Genomic DNA, 20,117 nt, shown 5'->3' with positions numbered 1-20,117 from the left:
ATAGTCATCCATTCATTAAACCAGAAAACCTGTAAGTGCCTACTATGTGCTATCACAGTTGGACTTGCAAAGATCAGGAACAGCTTTTGAGAGGATGTGATGGTTGAGCTGAGCTCTGGAGAGGGTCAGCCAGGTGAAGGGATAGTGGGAAAGCCTTCCTGGCCAAGAGAGCACCGAGGCACAGAAAGAAGGCTCATATGGCAAGAAGGCAAGACGGGGACAGAACCAGACCTTGAGATGTTGTTCCTTGAGGTGGGACCTTGCGGGCCATGTTGAGAATTTTGCCCTCTGTCTTAAGAGCTGAAGGAAACCCCTGAAATGTTTGAACCAGAAGCCTCTTACACACAGCATGTGACTTAGTTCTTAATTGGACACGGTTAGCTCTTACACAGATTTGATTTTGAGATAGAAAATGTTAAAACTTTTATGCTTCATCTTTTGCAGAGTGTGCTTTAGAATTACCTGCAGGACTTGCTAAAACAAATTTCGGGGCCCCACTCCCAGAGATTCTGTAGCTATGGATGGTGTTCAAGAATGTGAATTCCTAGTAACACCCCAGAAGACGCTGCTGCTGGTCCTACCCATGGACCAGATTTTAAATAGCAATTGTTAGTGCCATGGAACTAACTCACCTCTCTTTTCTTACTGTTCCTCATGTGTAACCAGCAAAGGATCATTTTTAGTCATGTAATAACAAGAAACATTTTTTGTTTCAGGAGCTGTATATTATAGAAGCTACTTCCGGGCTGTAAATTATACTTTTTCTGTGTACCATCCATGTGTATGATATGTGATTCTGTGAGGTGATGTGACAGTATTTAGTACGGGGTAGACATAGCCCCAGAAATCAGGATACTTAAAATCAGAAATAAATCGTGATTAGCAAAAACTTTTTAAAAAGTTAAAGTACATCCTTGACAGCTGTTAAGATTTTGAAGTTTAAAACAATATGATTTGGGTTTGGAAAAACAGTTGGTGTTTCTGCAAGAGTAAAGCCACTTTTATTGAATCAGGTTTTTTTTTTTTGCTTGTTTTTCTAGATCTAATTACTTGTTTAGACACTGCATCCAGTTTTTTGGAACCTGAGTTCAGGTATGACTATATTTGTGACTTTTTTTCCTTAAATGTCACTGTTCATTTACTTCATCCTCATCTTATGCACTTGATTATATAATGCACTTTGTATGACTCATAACCGTTGTTCTAAAACATCAATAAATCAGAGCTTATTTAAAGCCACTCAGTTGTCATGTTTAAATTTTGCTTAACTCGTAGCATGTGAATCTTCTCCACAGTGGAAATATAATTTGGATATACTTTAAAAGTAGAACTAGTCAGTCTTCAAAATCTAGTAAAAACTCCTTGGAAAGATAGAAGAGCTGTTTATTTTTGCTCAAAAAGAGTTAGGTAGACAGTTGAGGCTGTTAGAGGAGAATTCTCTGTTCTTAGCCCGGTGGCATTTTTACTATCATTTCCCTGCATTACGCCCTTGACTCTTGCCTGGACTAGGATGAACTCATAATTGGTTTCCCGTTTCTCACCTTGCTGGCTTTTTTCTGCCATTCACATTCTGCCAGGTTATTTTCTAAAATCTGTGTTCTATCACTCCTCTGCTTTGAAATATTATTTCAAAACTTACTATGACAAAACACCATCCCTACTCCTTAGCCTGGTTTTCAGGTTTTCACAAATAGTCTGTAGGCCATTTTTCTAGTCTTACATTGAAACGTCTCTGGATTATTTATACTGCTCTGAGCTCTCAGAACTTTTGTCTGGAATCACTTTACTCTTTGCTGCTTAGTAAATTCATTCTCGTCTTCAAAGACCCATCTCACTTACTTCCCCCAGCTTGCTACTACTCCCCAAAGAAACTTCATTTTATCTTCAAGAATGGGTTCATTTTATCTTCAAGAGTGAGTCTCTCTGTGAGCTGGGGGCGCTCTTCAGCCCTCCAGGGGATCCTGGTCAGCAGAGGTAATCCTGGTGTCACTGTGTGTCATGCAGCCCTCCCAGAGGGTCAGCTGTCTTGAACCCCCCATGCACCAGCTCCATCTTCACCACCCAAGTGCACACTGCCATCCTCTCTTGCCTGGACTACCTAACAGTGTCTTATCCTCCACTCATGCTCCTTACACTCTCTTTTCTTTCCAGGAGCCAGAAGAACTTAAAAAACAAAAAGCAAAATAAAGCACAATCAGGTTATGTGTAGACACCATTAAAATCCTTTAATGACTTCCTCTTTTAGAAATATACCCCCAAGTCTTCTCCCCACAGACCCCCCAGCTTCTGTGTGATCTGATCCCTGGCTCCTGTTCCAGGCTTCTTTCAGACTAGCCGCGCCTTTCTCACCGCACTCGGCCTGCATGGTTTGTCTTTGGTCCAGACCCACACGAGCCACCCTGCCCCAGGGAGAGGCTGTTTCTCCTGGTTGGAGCGCATGTCCCTACTGTCTCCAGTGATGGTCTCCGGTTCCCTGCTGAGGCTTCGCTTCCTCAGAGCCCCATCCCCTGGCCGAGGCAGTTGCCAGAGCCCCACATGTGAACACAGAAACTGGAGCCCAGCCGCCTCGGCACGGCTGTGTGACCTGGAAACACAGCTCCTCGGTGTCTTCATCTGTGAAATGAGGATAATGATGGTACCTAGCATGTAGGGTTTTTACGTGGATGACCTGAGTGTAACTCAGAATGCTGCTTGGCGCATAGGGGGTTTGTCAAACGTTCATAATACTTTTGTGAAGTTAGAGTCCTTCTGATTATTTCACAGAGTACCTTTTCTTTACAGCAGAAACATAATCCCATCCTTTGGTTTCATGAAGTATTGGCTTAATACTTAATACTTCTCCTACCGTGGGCATATACACCCAGAGAGGACCGCCACCATTTGTCTGGTTGACCTTCATGAACCCCACCCCTTGCTCAGCCCAGCACTTACAGTGTTACAGACATACATACATGTAAATATGTGGAGTGTGTAGGTGGATGAGTGAGTAAGTGAATGAATGCCTAACATTTTTTTAAAATCACCTTAAATTTGATCAATAGAGGATGGGTGAAACAAATTATAGTTCATCCACAAAATCAAGTATTATGTAGCTACTAAGTATTTTGAATTGCTTTTACAGCAGAAATATGTCTGCCATTCATTATGAAATAAAATAATCAAATCAACATGTAGAATATGAGGTGATTTTTGTATATTTGTGGGTGAAGACATGTGTAGATGGATGGAAGAAAGTCTTAAGGACCTTTTAGAAGTGGTGGTTCTCTCAAGGTGGTGAGATTATGGTACTTACATTGAACTAAAAAAGGGTAGGTTATTTTTTGCTTTTTTCCCCAGAAAGTACAGCAATGTATACCATTTAACTTGTTTTTATTTCACAGCAAGTACTGCCCAGCCGGTTGTCTGCTCCCCTTTGCTGAGATATCAGGAGCCATTCCTCATGGATACAGAGATGTAAGTTGACTGTAGACTTAAGTTAAAGTGATGCCAAAACTTCTCATAGACAGATGTGTAACCTATTGTGTATCTTTATTGTGACTTTTATTTTCTGACAATTATTTCTTTTTAGTAATATGTAGTATTTTGTTCTTTTTCTTCTGCTACAAATCAATTCTATGTTGTATTACCAGTCATCTACCCCATCTTTATTAAGAAAACTGCCCAGATCAAATAATTTCTAGAGGAAGTGTAAGTGTCTTGTTTATGAATTATCAAAAGAAAATGTGGACCTCATCTTGTCTCTTTCCTTCCTGAAGTCCTCCCCGTTGTGCATGGCCGGTGTGCATGCAGGCGTCGTGTCAAACACTTTGGGCGGCCAGATCAGCGTCGTAATCAGTAAGGGCATCCCGTACTATGAAAGCTCTCTGGCTAACAACGTAACGTCCGTGGTGTAAGTACACGTGCTGTTTATAATAAATGTGCTGCGTGGGGTGGGGTAGGGCCGAATGACGCCTGAACAGTATCGCTGGTGATGGTGTTCATGAGATAACGCTTGTGCGACAAGGACTCAAGTGTGTGTCCGATGTCTGAGTGCGCCGAGGAGCACAGCCAAGGTCGCTTGTTCTCCAGCTGACAGGGCAGTGGTCATTTGGGGGGAGTAATTTGTTTCTTCTTTCTGAGCGTAGAAAGAGCCCAGAATGAGTCTGGAAGTTTATGGCCAAATCTTTACTTCATTTTAAAGATGAGAAGGCATAACTAACTACTCTGTTCCTGATGCCTGTGTGGCCCAAGATGGATTAAGATAATTGAAGTACACTGAATAGAAGTCAAATTTTGACATAAATCAGAGATAATACTGTTAGGAATCCCTGCCATCCCGAGAGAATATTGTAGGAATGTGTTTTCATTGTATTGATGATCTACTGTTTCACAAAATCTAAACAAGGTATCCAAAGTGGGAGGAGTTGAAACCCCAAGTAGAAACATAGGATGGGTGATCTGTCTGTAAACCTTACATCTCAGACATGCCCGGTCCTGCAGTATAATTGAAACCAGCTTCTCTTTAGGTCCTGGGCCAGTCTCCTTCAGAAGCCCAGAGCTCCACACTCAGGACAGTGGAGAGTTTTACTGTAGAAAGCCAGTATCTCTGTCGCTTACTCACAACTTTTTAACCATGTAAAAACCATTCTAAGCTTTCTGATCACACAAAGCAGGCGACGCCTGGACTGTCATTGGTCCATCCCTGCTATAGATAGAGTCAGCTACCTTTTCCCCTCTGGTTTCTTCTGGATGATTTTATGCAAGTTGTTTCATTCCTTTCCTCTGTTCTACTTTTAGAAAGAATTTCTTTTTCATGAGTTCTTTCTTTTTCTTTTTTTTTTTTTTTAATAAAGGACAAGTCGCATCCACTTGTAATGGTTTGAATGTTGTGCTGAAGGCAGACGTATACACTGCTGATTTAGATGGTTTTATCCCTCCAAGTTCCTCAGGGCCCCTTGACCTGCCATGTGGTGAACTAATCACTTGTCCCACCCATGCGCTCTCCCCAGGCACCTATCCTGCCAGTTACAAAACCCAAATGCAATGCTACCTTGTAGCACTGAAACATTGATTTCCTATAACAAATGCAGTCTCTTCTTAGTAGTCAGCTTTTCTTCTGTTTGCCCCTGGAAGCTTGAGCCTCTTTCTCCAAGAAGATCACCTTTTGTTTTATAGGCCAAAAAAGCAATTGCTGTAGAAACATTTTAGAAATATGTTAATCTCATGAGAAAGAAATAGAATACGTACTTATTAAAGGTTGCATGGATACACTTGCATAATTATGTATGAAACTAGGCACTAGATACTTGAAGACAAAATTATTTATGCTGATTTCAGAAGTTGTTCTGCTTAATTAGAAATGTGACTTTTTTGCTAGGAACAATAGCAGTTGTCTAATATATAGCCATAGACGATTCTTAGTAAAATAAAAACAAGAAAGTTTTGCTAAGACAAATATGAGGAAGTCATGTGTTGTATGAATGTCACCAAAAAAACCTTTCTCTCTTTCAGGGGACACTTATCTACAAGTCTTTTTACATTTAAGACAAGTGGTAAGCCTCTCATGGACTTCATAACTTATATGATTTATATAATAGCCATTATTTTTTGAACACCGTATGTTAGGCACTTTGCCAGTTTCTAGGTTTTGTTTTTTTGTTGTGGTTTTTTTGTTTTTTGGGTTCTTTTTTTTGCACTTCCTCATTTAGTACCACAAATAACTCTAGGAGAAAAAATAGATTGTAGTTGTTGTTTAGTCACTCAGTCGTGTCCAGCTCTTTGTGACCCCAGGGCCCGGAGCACACCAGGTTTCTCTGGCCTCCACCATCTCCTGCAGATTGCTCACACTCCTGCCCATTGAGTTGGGGGTGCCATCCAACCATCCCATCCTCTGTCACTCACTTCTCCTGCCTTCGATCTTCTCCTGCATCAGGGTCTTTTCCAGTGGGTCAGTTCTTCGCATCAGGTGGCCATATTATTGGAGCGTCAGCATCAGTCCTTCCCATGAATATTCAGTCCTTCCCAAATCAATTCAGGGTTGATTTCCTTTAGGATAAAATAGATACTTAATGATTTAATGAATAGAATAAACTGGAGGTTTTATATTAATAGAGAAATGATCAAGTGACCATGGAAGTTTCCTAAGTAAAAGGGATTTTTTTTTTAATATGTCTGAAGAAATTAATTAATCAACAGAAAATAATGAGTGCCTTTTTTCATTTGTCAGACACTCTTCTGGTGCTAGTGAAACAAAAGTGAGCAGAATTTCCATTCTGGTAGTGAGATATGGACAATGAACAGTGGATAAGTAAATGAATGTTTACAATGTACTGTCTATAACATTATAAAAGATATAGGAAATAAGGCAAGGAGCGAGGACAGGCACTGCCGCAGGGACTGGTTGGGAGTTTGAAGTGGGTTGGGGCCGGCCTCACGGAGAAGGTGACGTCTGAGCAACACCTGGAGGAGGTCGGGGAGCCTGTTGCCCGCCGAGGAAGGTGTCCCAGGGAGAGGGTAAGGTGTCGCCAGTGACTAGTGGGCATTGCTGTAAATGGGCTTCTCAGGTGGCTCAGTGGTAAATAATCTGCCTGCCAATGCAGGAGATATAGGAGATGCAGGTTCAACCCCTGTGTCAGGAAGAACCTCTGGAGGAGGAAACAGCAACCCACTCCAGTATTCTTGCCTGGAGAATTCCATGGACAGAGGAGCCTGGCGGGCTACAGTCCATGGAGTAGCAAAGAGTCGGACACAGCTGAGCATACTCACATCCATTGCTGTGAATACATACGTCTGTGTGTTCTCTGATGAAACACAAAGACAGACCCAGGAAGCATTTGTCTGCTTTTGAAATCCTCTAGTACGGGCTATTGTCAGCACAGCGAATGTTAATTAAAGGTACAATTCAGAGTTTCCAATGAATAAGTATGTGTAGCTTTCTGAGTTTATGTCTGGAAACTAAATTTGTGTTTCAGGTTGTTATGGAACGCTGGGCATGGAATCTGGCGTGATTGCTGATGCTCAGATAACAGCATCCTCTGTGCTGGAGTGGACAGACCACACGGGACAGGAGAACAGCTGGAAACCCGAAAAGGCCAGGCTGAAAAAACCGGGACCTCCCTGGGCTGCTTTTGCCACTGATGAGCATCAGTGGTTGCAAGTAGATCTGAATAAGGAAAAGAAGATCACAGGTAAAAGAGACAGAAGTTTCTAGATGATTTACAATGCTGATTTCATTTGAAAATCTGGTGACATGTAAGAATTTCATAGAAAATTTGGTCACTGCCAATTTAATTATATGATTTTAAGTTTAGTTCTGGAGAAGGAAATGGCAACCCACACCAGTATTCTTGCCTAGAGAATGCCACAGACAGAGGAGCCTGGCAGCCTACAGTCCGTGGGGTCACAGGAGTCGCACACGACTCAGCAACTACACTGCCACCAAGTTTAGTTTACTGGTGTTAATATGACCAAAGAAGGTTTTATAAAGCATTGCAAAGGAGAGAAGTTAGTATTTGATTCTTATTGGTTTTTCTTTTCATTGTAGTAAGTTTTTTTTAAGGGTAGTACTAGAGTAAAGGGATCTTGAGGCATCTGAAATAACCATCTCCTACAGTCATTAAGTGGAGAAGGAAATGACAACCCACTTCAGTGTTCTTGCCTGGAGAATCCCATGGACAGAGGAGCCTGCAGGGATACAGTCCCTGGGGTCACAGAGAGTCAGACACGACTTAGTGACTAAACAGCAACAAGAGTCATTAAGAGAAGTTTGTGTTCAATGAGTCCATTTTAAGTGCTGCAAATAATATCCTACATGTATAAGAATATCCCACGAGAATAAATTTAATTATTTAGAGCAACTTAACAAATGGCCAGAATAGTTGGTTAGGATTGCTTTAGATAATTTTGTTAAGATTTATTTTGCTTTGGTACTAAAAATAATGCCAGTAATCTTTATTCATCCCCAGGAAGGCATTCTCTTTTGGTAAGTGAGCAGTATTTTGCAGTGACATGAGTACAGGCTGCCAAAATACAATAGTCCGTTCCTTATATGTGGTCATAATTCTTCCTGTCCCTCCAAGGGAACGAAGCCAAGGAGCAGTTCCTATTAGGATGAAACCTGGCACTTAGGTATGGTCCTGTGCCATAGACAAAACTGTTTGAACAGTACATGTTAGGTGTTAATGCTTCAGTGATGAACAAGCTTCAAGGATCCGACTGTGAGCTCTAATGAATGACCTTCCTGTTCCTAGGCATTGTGACTACTGGCTCCACCATGGTGGAGCACAATTACTACGTATCGGCCTACAAGATTTTGTACAGTGCCGATGGGCAGAGGTGGACTGTGTACAGAGAGCCTGGTGTGGACCAGGATAAGGTAAAATGATCACTAAAGTATTTCTAACGAGCATTTTTAAAAGTGGGTGATGGGTAGGTGTGGCCTCTGCAGTGAGCCACGGAAGCTCTTCCTATGTGATACTGAAAATTAAATATCACTTGGTTTTGCTCTGCCCTCTCCTGGTTGTTTTAGGTAGTGTTGGTTACCGGGCTTCCCTGGTGGCTCAGATGGTCAGGAATCCACCTACCATGCGGGAGACCTGAGTTTGATCTCTGGGTTGGGAAGCTCCCCTGGAGGAGGGCGTAGGAATCCCCTCAGTATTCTTGCCTGGAGCATGGAGGGCTGTAGTCCACAGGGTCACAGAGAGTCGCAGACGACTGAAGGACTAAGCGTAGCGCACACGGTTACTGGCCTTCTCCTTCTAACACGGTTAGGAGAGTCTCAGGGCTTCTGGGTCCTTTTTGATGGTTGTAAGGGCAAGAACTTTCTTGATTCCTTTTTCCAGTATTAATTAAATTGTTTAAGTAATTCATTATTTACTGTAATTAATTAATTTCTTATCTTTAAAAAACCTCTCTTATCAATCCACAGAATGGTGGAGATCCTAATTTGTTCCTAGATTTCTGCTCTCTAGGCAAGTTGAGGGGGGTGCAGAGGACAAGGCAGAAGGGTGTTAAATTATAGGATATTATTGAGAGATCATTTCAAGATCACCTCACCAACGTTTGTTGTAAAAAAACAACTATTTTTTTTCCTACCTGGAGAATTTCCCTATCTTATTTTTCAGTTAGCCAAAAAACGACAGTGCTGTAATGTGCCAGAACAGAGGCTAAGGGGTAGAGAGAGAGAGTAGCAGAGGTGGCCCTCAGCTGGAGGTCAGTGTCTTTCACCTGGGCTCCCGGTCTTGATCCACCCACCGCAAGCGGTCCCTGTCCCCAGGGACGGTGGATGCCTCTCATCTGGAATTGAATTATGAGCACATTTTTTTCAGTGAAACCTCCCCGTGAGTTTTGTTTTGATTTTATGATACTATCAGTTCTCTGTCATATATATGGTATGCTAATATTTTCACTTGCCACTTATCTCTCCGTTCAAAAAACTCCAGGGGTTCCTTTTAGTCTTTCATCTGGATCTAAACTCTTCAGCTGTTATTCAAGGCCTTCCTTCTTCTCTTCTACTTGATATCACATGAACTTAACCTTTAGTGAGCCTCCACCCCTTGAAGCAAATAACAGTATTGTCTCTGTATGTAACTTATTTCTGCTTAATGCCCCCAAACTTGACTACTTTTTACTGTTAGCACATCTGTATTTATTTGTATAGTAATACTTGTTATACTTGTGGAATAATTTTTATAATCATAAGTATTATCAATGGTTATATTTTGAAAACATCTTAACAAATTTCTGAAAAAATATTTTTGGGTTCTTTTTTGAAAGATAATTTCACTGAGTTTAGACGTCAAGGTTGGGACTTCCCACGTGGCTCAGTGGGAAAGAATCTACCTGCCAATGCAGGAGACGCAGGATACATTCTTTAAATTCCTGGTTCGGGAAGATCCCTGTAGTAGGAAATGGCAACCTACTCCAGTATTCTTGCCTGGGAAAGCCCATGGACAGAGGAGCCTGGTGGGCTACAGTCGATGGGGTGGCAAAGAGTTGGACATGAGTTAGTGACTAAACCCCCACCTATAGGGTCAGAGGTCTTACCTGTAAAATGAGGAAGGGGTCTGGCTTCTCAGTTCTGATCTGCTTTTCTGCTGTGACACACACAGCTATTCTGGGATGCAGTTAGGTTACTTGGAAATCATGTGATCTTTTCAAGGCTTACATGTTTGTGTTGTTAGGCAAGACCTGAGCAGCTTTAGTTCTCATCTTTCCCGACTACTGAGACAGTATTGTTCTAAGAACTCAACCCAGTATCCTTTGTCTATGAGGCTTCCCCCATCTCTGCTGGCAGAGAAATGGGAACTGTATCTATACAGTTTCTCCAGTAGGTGGAGATATATATCCGTATGTTTATTAGTGTGTTCACTTTCAATTTATTGACATAAAAATTATGAAAAGTACACAGTAAAGCATTTCCTCTAAGACCTCAAATGTTCAATTATGCTTTACTTTAAAAATAAATTTATTTAAATGGCTGATGTTTCCACAGGAATTATTAATACAATATACTGTGCACTGCAGTTAAAACCTTCTCCTCAAATTACCGTTCAACTTTTGTTATGTTTAAGTCATTTAAAATGATTTTTATATTCAGTATTTCCTTTTCTGAAATTTTTGTGAGGAATGTGCAGCTTCTTAATAGTTTTTCCAAATTTTCATACAAATTAATGCTTATTGTCATACTTTTCAGAGCTCTTTTAAGGCCCAGAGCAAAACCCAAAAGCATGTTTCAGTGGAGCAGTTTAGCCCTGGCCTCTGTTGATGTAAAGTATCAATTTTTTGTTGTTTTTTAAAGATATTTCAAGGAAACAAAGATTATCACCAGGATGTGCGTAATAACTTTTTGCCACCAATTATTGCACGTTTTATTAGAGTGAATCCTACCCAATGGCAGCAGAAAATTGCCATGAAAATGGAACTGCTTGGATGTCAGTTTATTCCGAAAGGTAATTCAACAATATGTTTAAGGCATCTTGTTTTCACTGCATTAATTAAAAATGACTTCGCTGTTTTCTGAGATACTAATAATAATGTGCTTATCCTGTGGTTATCATATCTTCTTAAAGGGATTTTAAAAAAGAAATAGTTATCCCTATTAACTATCATATTAGGTATCAAACTGGTTTCTAAAATTACAGGTGGAAGAAGAAAAGCATCACTGATGAGACAAAGAGTTGGATTTCCAAATGTAATCTCAGCCTTAATCATTTATAATCAGGTCTCATGTAGTAGAATATTTCTATCATTTAAGCACTGATGATTGTAACAGTCATCTTAGCCTAAGTACATTTTACTTTGAATAAATTAAAAGTAGGCATAAGTTCCATCAAAATTATGTAATATTTTAATACTTTGTTTACTGTTATATCCCCAAAAACTACCATAGTGCCTGACACATAGTAGGCCCTCCATAAATATTTATTAAATGAGTTGAATGAGTAGTAAGTATATATATATTGTGACAACATTTTTATAGCTTTATCCTTTCAACATCCTCTATCCTTTCAATATCATCTGGTATTCGCCTTCCTAAGAAGATTCTTTTCGGACAATTTGCTTATTTAAAAACTCAGAAATCTCAGTATATTTGTGCATTTACTGCAGATTACATTTATCATTCTGACATCTTTCTCTTAGATTTAAAGTTACTGTGTAAAACTAAGTGCTGTGGGAAATGTTAAACACATTTAAAATTACTATTTTTTAACTATGATTTTTATAAGCAAAATGTAGAAACTTTTCTAAACTATTTTTCAAGGTCGTCCTCCAAAACTTACTCAACCTCCACCTCCTCGGAGCAGCAATGACCTCAGAAACACTACAACCCCTCCAAAAATAGCCAAAGGTATGCCTCCTTTAAAAGTGAGCATTCAGTATTCCCTAGTTTTTTGGTATAATTTTCCATAAATATGTTGAAAGCATTATAAAGTAACTATTTTAGTCAAGTTGGTGTAGATAAAAGAATAAAGAGTTTTTAAAATTTCTTTCAAGGTCGTGCCCCCAAATTTACTCAACCACTACAACCTCGAAGTAGCAATGATTTTCCTACACAGACAGAGCAGACAACTGCCACTCCTGAAATCAAAAATACTACCGTAACTCCAAATGTGACCAAAGGTATGCAAACCCAAAAATTAATACCTGTTTATAGGAGTGAATTTTTTTGTTCTTAACAAGTTTTCAGGAACATCTCCAGCTTTTAAACCCTCAAGGTTTCCCCCCACCACCACCTTTTTTTAAGTATAGCAAAAAGTTCAGCTCCATACCTTATAGAAAACTGGCTGCATTGCTAAGTTCTGTTATCTGTTACAATGTAAAATCATTCTTTAAATATTTAGAGATGGCTGCTGTATTCTAGGCTTCCTTTTGTGATTTTTTTCCCTTCTATAGCTAAATACATGGAGCCTCAGCCTTAGAAAGAAAATTTTTCTAGAAATAACTAAAAACCATAGCAAGAAGCAAACTTTTTTCTGATTATATATTAATTTGTTAGATAGGGATTTGGTAGCAAAAAGGGAAGGAAAAAAAAAAAGGTTTGGTGAAAATTAACATACTTTTTAAAAAAAATAGATACTCTATTAACATTTATTTTAAAAATGGGGTCTCTGTCTTTTAAATGTTTATAGTTACTTTTTCAGATGACACTTTCCAATTTACTTTCAAGCTTGTTATTTATTATTGTTATATAAAATGTTAATATATATAAACATACTAGTTTTTTATTTTACTAGTTGAAAACAAAATTTCAGTTGAATTCAGGAACAAAAGAATCAGTGTCATTAAGGAATTAATTTCAGTGTTGACAGATGAAAAGCACACTAATTTTCAAGACAATGCAGAGAAGAGAAAGCATCCATTCAGAGTGACTTAATAAAATTTTAATCATTCTCATTTTCTGAAAATTTGTCTGGATTCAGATAGCTTTCTACAACTTTCCACATCAGTTTCCTTCGTATCTTCTAAAATATTCCCAAAGAGACCTGTGTCTTTCTCATGTTGCAGGAAAGGCTAGTGTTGATTGGAAAAAAAAAAAAAAAGCTTACAGCCTGAAAATTGAGAATTGTGTTTTAGCCAGGTTCTTACCGAGGATTGTAGTCTGGGATACAGCCTCTCAGATAGCTCTATGAAACTGTTCTAAAGACATAAGGGAGGAGCTGGGATATATAGGAATTTTTGCTGGGGAAAAAAGATAAAAAACAAGACTAATCTAAAGTTAATGATTTTAATGCTTTTCTATGTAGGGGAAGATGCAAGAGTCTGCGCTCACTGAAATTATTCATTAATATGTATCTTGACTGTTTAGAGTCAGTATTCGGTTTTTCTCCATCCTGAACTCCTCTCGGGGTACATGGTCATGGGTGGGGGTCGTGGCTGAGCACTTGAGGCAACACTGAAATGGCAGGCAACATTTATTTTGTCCACGTTAGAAAGAAGCCAGAGTTGACAGAGACAAGAAATTTCAGCATCCCACAAAGAGCTTCAGTTTACAAAAAGCATGCGTTTGGGTGGGATCCCAGACCACATACCATATGGAAGAGCAGTCATTTTAAAGTGTTGCTCATCTTAAAATCTGATTATAGAATTTTAAAATCTTAGGACTAAAAGTGTTCTTAAAGCATTTTATTCTGGAACTAGGATCCATGTAATCTTTAAAAGACTAACAAAGAGCGTACAGGTCTTTTTGATTGAAGACCTCCCTGTCTCCTTTTCTTTGAGATAGTACTGTATAGAATTTATTATTTTTTGAACCTAAGCATATATTGTGTTAATAATACCTCTGATTAAGTCAGACAGTATCCATCTGAACATGACTATTTTCTCTACGGTTTCCCACATTTTAGGGATAAAGCACTTTTGCTTTTCTAATTTCTTAGTCCTTTCTATCCTGAGTCACTATTTCTGTTGGACGCCCTTCTCCTTTCTCCATTTTTACATCCAGTCTAAGGGTGATGCTGGTGAAAATCACATCATGGCCAGATTTGTGGTGCTCTAACATCAGGGTCCTCCCTCAGTACCAGCTGGTGGTCTTTCTGTTTCCCTGGTTAGTTCTTCTGTCTGTTCCCAATAGTAGCTCTTAGAAACATTCTCTGTATTTTTCAAACCCTTGACCCAGAGATCCTCACTCTGTCTCAGTTACATCTTCAGCTTCACAAAGTAGAAGCCATTTGAAGGGCACTTCAGTGGAAGCTTTTTCTGGAACCTGCATACTCATCTATTTCCCATCCATCCTACTTTCTCGGAGGCCTGGTGTTCTGGATTATCCTCTCCCTTCCTGAATCTTCAGGCTCGCTCTTTCTTTGGGCCATGACGATATGGAGTAAAGGAGATGCAGGTCTGGAGCTTCCCACCCAGCAAGTATCAGCAGCTGTTGCTGTTGTCATTGTCATGGCCAGGAGGAGGTTAAGGAGTGGAGGAAGAAACCAGCTTCCCAGATGACCTTCGCTGTTGTTCAGTCGGCCAGTCATTTTTGACTCTCTGCGACCCCAAGGTCTGCAGCCTGCCAGGCTTCCCTGTCCTTCACTATCTCCCGGAGTTTGCTCAAACTCATGTTTACTGAGTCGGTGATGCCACCCAACCATCTCATGCTCTGTTATCCCCTCCTCCTCCTGCCCTCAATCTTTCCCAGCATCAGGGTCTTTTCCAATGAGTTGGCTTTTCACGTCAGGTGGTCAAAGTATTGGAGCTCCAGGTTCAGCATCAGTCCTTCCAGTGAATATTCAGGGTTGATTTCTTTTATGATTGACTGATTCAATCTCCTTGATTCTCGATCTCCAAGGGAGTCTTAAGAATTTTCTCCAGCACCACAATTCAAAAGCATCAACTCTTTGGTGCTCAGCCTTCTTTATGGTCCAACTCTCAACATCCATACATGACTACTGAGAAAACCATAGCTTTGACTATCAAACCTTTGTCAAGAAAGTGATGTCTCTGCTTTTTAATATGCTATCTAGTTTTGTCATAACTTTGCTTCCAAGGAGCAAGCATTTTTAATTTTGTAGCTGCACTCACTGTTCACAGTAATTTTGGAGCCCAAGAAATAAAATCTGCCACTGTTTCCATTTTTTCCCCATCTATTTGCCATGAAGTGATGGGACCAGATGGCTTGCCATCATCTTACTCATCTTTTGAACATTGAGTTTTAAGCCAGATTTTTCATTCTCCTATTTCAGCTTCATCAAGAGGCTCTTTAGTTCCTTTTTGCTTTCTGCCATAAGGGTGGTGTCATCTGCATACCTGAGGTTGTTGATATTTCTCCTGTTAATCTTGATTCCAGCTTGTGATTCATCCAACCCAGCGTTTTGCATGATGTACTCTGCATACAGGTTAAATAAGCAGGGTGACAATATATAGCCTTGACATACTCCTTTCCCAATTTTGAACCAGATGACCTTGTTGTTCAGTTGCCCAGTCATCTCCAACTCTTTGTGACTCCATAGACTGCAGCACGCCAGGCCTCCTTGTCCCTCACCATCTCCCAGAGTTTGCCCAAGTTCATGTTCACCATCTCATCCTCTGATGCCCTCTTCTCCTGCCCTCAGTCTTCCCCAGCATCAGAAACTTTTCCAATGAGTCATGTGTTCACATCAGATGACCAATATACTGGAGCTTCAGCTTCAGTATCAGTCCTTCCACTGAATAATATTCAAGGTTGATCTCTCTTAAGATTGACTGGTTTGATCTCCTTGCTGCCTGCAGGACTTTCAGAAGTCTTCTCCAGCACCACAGTTTGAAGGCATCAATTCTCTGGCATTCTGCTTTCTTTACGGTCCAGCTCTCAAAACTGTACCTGACCACTGGGAAGACTATAGCCTTGACTATATGGACCTTTGTCGGCAGAGTAATGTGTCTGCTTTTCAACACACTGTCTAGGTTTGTCATCATTTTCCTGCCAAGAAGCAATTGCCTTCTGATTTCATAGCTGGACCCACCATCTGCCCTGATTTTGGAGCCCAAGATGAGGAAATCTGTCACTGTTTCTACCTTTTCCCCTTCTGTTTGCCATGTAGTATTGGGGCCAGACGCCATGATCTTATTTTTTTTTTTTTACTATTTAGTCTTAAGCAGGCTCTTTCACTCTCCTCCTTCACCCTCATCAAGGGGCTCTTTAGTTCCTCTTCGCTTTTTGCCGTTAGAGTGGTATCATGTGCTTATCATGAGGTTGTTGATGTTTCTCCCGCCTGTTTTGGTTTCAGCTTGTCACTCATCCAGCCTGGCATTTGTCATGATGTGCTCAGTGTATAGCTTAAACAAACAGGGCAACAGCAGACAGCCCTGTCCTACTCCTTTCTTGATCTTTAACCAATCAGTTGTTCCATACAGATGACCTTAAGCAGGCCATTTTCTACCCAGGATTCCTTATCTATGGAGTGAGGTCACTTAATCCCCTTATTAAGTGATAAGTGATTAAGTGATCTCCAAATTCCCAGAGGCTCCAGCATTGTGTTGGTTTCTGCCTTGTTCATGTGTGCATTTGGTTTCAGTACTTAATACTATATGCAGAGTACATAATGTCAAATGCCAGTCTGGATGAATCAAGCTGGAATCAAGATTGCCAGGAGAAATATCAATAACCTCAGAAATGCAGATGGTACCACCCTTATGGCAGAAAGCAAAGAGACATTAAAAAGCCTCTTGATGAAGGTGAAAGAGGAGAGTAAAAAAGCTGGCTTAAAACTCAACATTCAAAAAATGAAGATCTTGGCATCTGGTCACATCACTTCATGGCACATAGATGGGGAAACAGTAGAAGCAGTGATAGACTTTATTTTCAGGGGCTCCAAAATCACTGTGGATGGTGACTGCAGCCATGAAATTAAAAGATGTTTGCTCCTTGGAAGAAACACAATGACAAACCTAGACAGTGTATTAAAAAACAGAGATGTTACTTTGCCTACAAAGATGTGTATAGTCAAAGCTATGGTTTTTCCAGTAGACATGTACAGGTGTGAGAGCTGGACAGTAAAAGGCTAAGTGCCAAAGAACTGTGGTGTTGGAGAAAACTCTCGAGAGTCCCTTGGACAGCAAGGAGATCCAACCAGTCAATCCTAAAGGAAAAGAACCCTGAGTACTCATTGGAAAGACTGATGCTGACACTCCAATACTTTGGCCATCTGATATAAAGAGCCAACTCATTGGAAAAGACCCTGATGCTGGGAAAGATTGGAGGCAAGAGGAGAAATGGGTAACAGCGGATGAGATGGTTGGATGGCATCACCGACTCAATGGCCATGAGTTTGAACAAGCTCCAGGAGATGGTGAAGAACAGGGAAGCCTGGCGGGCTGCAGTCCATGGGGTCACAGAGAGTGGGACACAACTTAGCAACTGAGCAACAGCCACAACTTGGTACTATGGTGTTATCTTTTCACATCTGTGACTATTCTGCCGTCACTTCCAGTATCTAGGTAATATTTTATTATGAGGAGGATACGGTGATTTACTTCCTCCCCCTCACTGTTGAGCATTTGGATTACTTCCTGGTTTTCGCTCTTCTGCAGATACAGTAGCAAAGATCTTTAAAGGTATATCTTAGAATGCCATCATAATTTTCTCCTAAGAATCGTTCTGCATAGAGAGTTGCCAAGTAACACCTTTTTATTACTTGGCAAATTTTGCCCCCAAATGCCGATCAGAATGATAGTTTTAGTCCCATCAAAATACCTGTTTCTTGAGACCCTCTTCAGCAATTAGTTGTTCTTTTAAATATTTGCCAGTTTGATAAGTAAAAATAGCATCTTATTCTTGTCTGAGCTCTACTTCTCTGATTACTAGTGAGGTGAACATGTTTAATGCTCACTTTTTTCCCCGCTTATTCAATAAGTTTATTATTGTCTTTATCTGAAAATTTTTGGTTATCAAATTGTGGTTTGGTTTATTAATTCTCGGCAGCCTGTTCCTGAACTTGAAGGAAGCTGATCTTTCTTCTGAGCAAGTGACATTTTGGGACAGTTCCACCTCTTCTTTTTAACTTCTTTCTTAGGCGTCTTCTCATACGCTGGATTTTCTCGTATTGCAGCGTGAGCTTTCTTATACATCTCCTCCATCATGTCTGGAGTTACATTGTCCTTTATGTACTGAGAGAATTGTTTCTTGTAAGCATCCTCATCTTCTTCAATCAGGTAACGCATGTAATCTGCAGCATCCTGCTCCACGATATGCTCTCAGTGTACCTCAGTGTTGAATTCTTTGCCTCTTAATGCATTGCTTTTTCATCTCTGCTGACCTGTTTATTTTTTTACTGTAAATTCTGTAATAGATTAACTATTATTAACCTCTTATCACATATGCAGAAAATATTTCCCGGTTTATCATTTGTCTTTTAATCTGTCTTGGTGTTTTAAAAACATACAGTGGTGGAGCAAATAATGCAACACATTTCCATGTATCTGTGAAATCTCTATAGTTACCACTTGTGCCCACTCTCATGGCATAAATTATGGGGTGTTTTTTTTGAGCTAGAAAAACTTTGAATGACAATACGGTTAATCTTTACTCTTCTCCTTGATGATTCTTTCTTTGGTGTTAACATCTTTGTCTGTTTCTCTGTTATAGATGTAGCCTTGGCCGCGGTCCTCGTCCCCGTGCTGGTCATGCTGCTCACCACTCTGATTCTCATACTGGTGTGTGCTTGGCATTGGAGAAACAGGTTAGTGCAAGACCAGTTCACCTGACCAGTCCTGGAGGGGATATAGAACTAAATATAGAAGCTGAACCCTTTTGAGAGGAAGAGTTAAGGTGGCCATTAAAATAAGAAGATGTACATGTCTCCTTTATTCCCGTAAAAAATGAGTAACTTGAATCCCGTAGTAAGTTATTGAGTACCTTTATTATATCAAACTTTGTGTTACACACTGGGTTACACACAGTAGTAAGGTAAATAGATCCTGAGTAACATTTACTGAGAGAATGAAACGCCATTCTTATCTCCAGATTGTCTGGCCGATTGACCACTATACTTGGGCTTGATGAGTTGTACGTGAAGTGCAGAGGAACACAGATGTAAGAACCTTGAGAGTTACCTGAAACCTTTTTCCCAGAAAAGAGTAATCCTCATATTTGACAAGTTATCCCTTAAAGGGGGAGTTGATTTTAGCTAGACAGAGGAAGAAAGAACGGCCCAGACTGAGTGCATGGCTCGGCAGAAGGCACGGAGATGTGGAATGTAGGCAGAATAGTGAGTTGTCTCATGGGGGCTTGGCATGGGGGAGCACTGGGAGACTCATAGAGATGCAGCCTGGGTCTGGACCAGGAAGGGCTTTCTGTAGATGGGGAAGACTTTGAGCAGTGTTCAGCGGGCAGGTGATATTATCAGATGACTGTAGGAAAATGGTGGCAGCCGTTTGTGAGGGTGGATTGAAGAGACAAGAGACTAGAAAAGACAGAGAGATGAGTTAGGAAACTGCTAAGGCCAGGCAAGAACATAACACAGCAGTTCTAGGAGACGGGGGAGACATGAGGCAGAGAGGTTTGCCAGTGGTGTCAGGGGGGGACTTGATGGGCCGCTTGCCAGAGGAGGAGGATCTAGGATTCACTCCAGCTTCTTGCCTGTGCAGTTAGACCAGTAGGGATAACAGAGCTGTGGGGACAGCTTTGGTGACTAACAGGTTTGGGAGGAGTTCATTTGTTCAGCCATTAAATATTTGCGCTCTGACTCTGTACCAAGTATGTCAGCCGTCTGGCGGGAGCCCTCTGGTGAGCCCCAAAGTCTGTCCAGTGGGAGAAAATACATTGCAGAGAACCATCTACCATGGAACCTGCTTGTCATAGGGTGGAGCTCTCAGGGCAGGTAGGAATCACAAAGATTGGAGTGGCCAGTATTCAATAAGTCACTGGGTTTATTACATGTAATTAGCACAGAACTCAGGTTGGGCAGAGTAGGGGGTGTGGGGTAACGAACCACTCCAAGGAGCAGTCTGGAAGGAGGCGTCTCGGCACCAGCAGCAGCAGTCTCTGGTCCAGCTGCAGGCCTTGGCCCCAGCAGGGCCACAGGCAGCGTCCATGTGCATGGGTCAGGGCCTTCAGCCAGCAGCCTTCAGGTCACTCAGCTCAGTGGTCTCCTCTTAAGGAGTAACTGTTCCCCCGGGGAGGAGGCCTGACTCCTTTGGTCTGTCTGTCTGTTCCTGTGCTGTACACGGCC

The 20,117-nt window shown here is 40.9% G+C and overlaps 1 protein-coding gene and 1 long non-coding RNA gene across 2 annotated transcripts in view; one reads left to right on the top strand and one right to left on the bottom strand.

The window, feature by feature from the left end:
* The window catches only part of DCBLD2 (discoidin, CUB and LCCL domain containing 2), a 74,132-nt gene that overhangs the window by 47,988 nt on the left and 6,027 nt on the right, over positions 1-20,117 (top strand). The window contains exons 4-13 of the mRNA XM_061134056.1: positions 1,041-1,092; positions 3,381-3,453; positions 3,756-3,889; positions 5,491-5,531; positions 6,951-7,166; positions 8,229-8,353; positions 10,778-10,928; positions 11,741-11,827; positions 11,974-12,099; positions 18,533-18,626. Coding sequence (XP_060990039.1) covers positions 1,041-1,092; positions 3,381-3,453; positions 3,756-3,889; positions 5,491-5,531; positions 6,951-7,166; positions 8,229-8,353; positions 10,778-10,928; positions 11,741-11,827; positions 11,974-12,099; positions 18,533-18,626 — 1,099 coding nt within the window. The remainder of the gene's footprint in view (positions 1-1,040; positions 1,093-3,380; positions 3,454-3,755; positions 3,890-5,490; positions 5,532-6,950; positions 7,167-8,228; positions 8,354-10,777; positions 10,929-11,740; positions 11,828-11,973; positions 12,100-18,532; positions 18,627-20,117) is intronic.
* LOC133049989 (uncharacterized) lies at positions 4,801-6,943 on the bottom strand. The gene is made up of 2 exons (XR_009691507.1): positions 5,881-6,943; positions 4,801-5,170 (listed from the first exon to the last, which is right to left on the bottom strand). It is a non-coding gene; the product is annotated as an uncharacterized LOC133049989 (long non-coding RNA).

The sequence above is a fragment of the Dama dama genome, chromosome 31 (genome assembly GCF_033118175.1).
Source record: "Dama dama isolate Ldn47 chromosome 31, ASM3311817v1, whole genome shotgun sequence".
Classification (NCBI taxonomy): Eukaryota; Metazoa; Chordata; class Mammalia; order Artiodactyla; family Cervidae; genus Dama; species Dama dama.
Note: the sequence above shows the minus strand (reverse complement) of the source record. Positions and strands in the feature narration are given on the sequence as shown.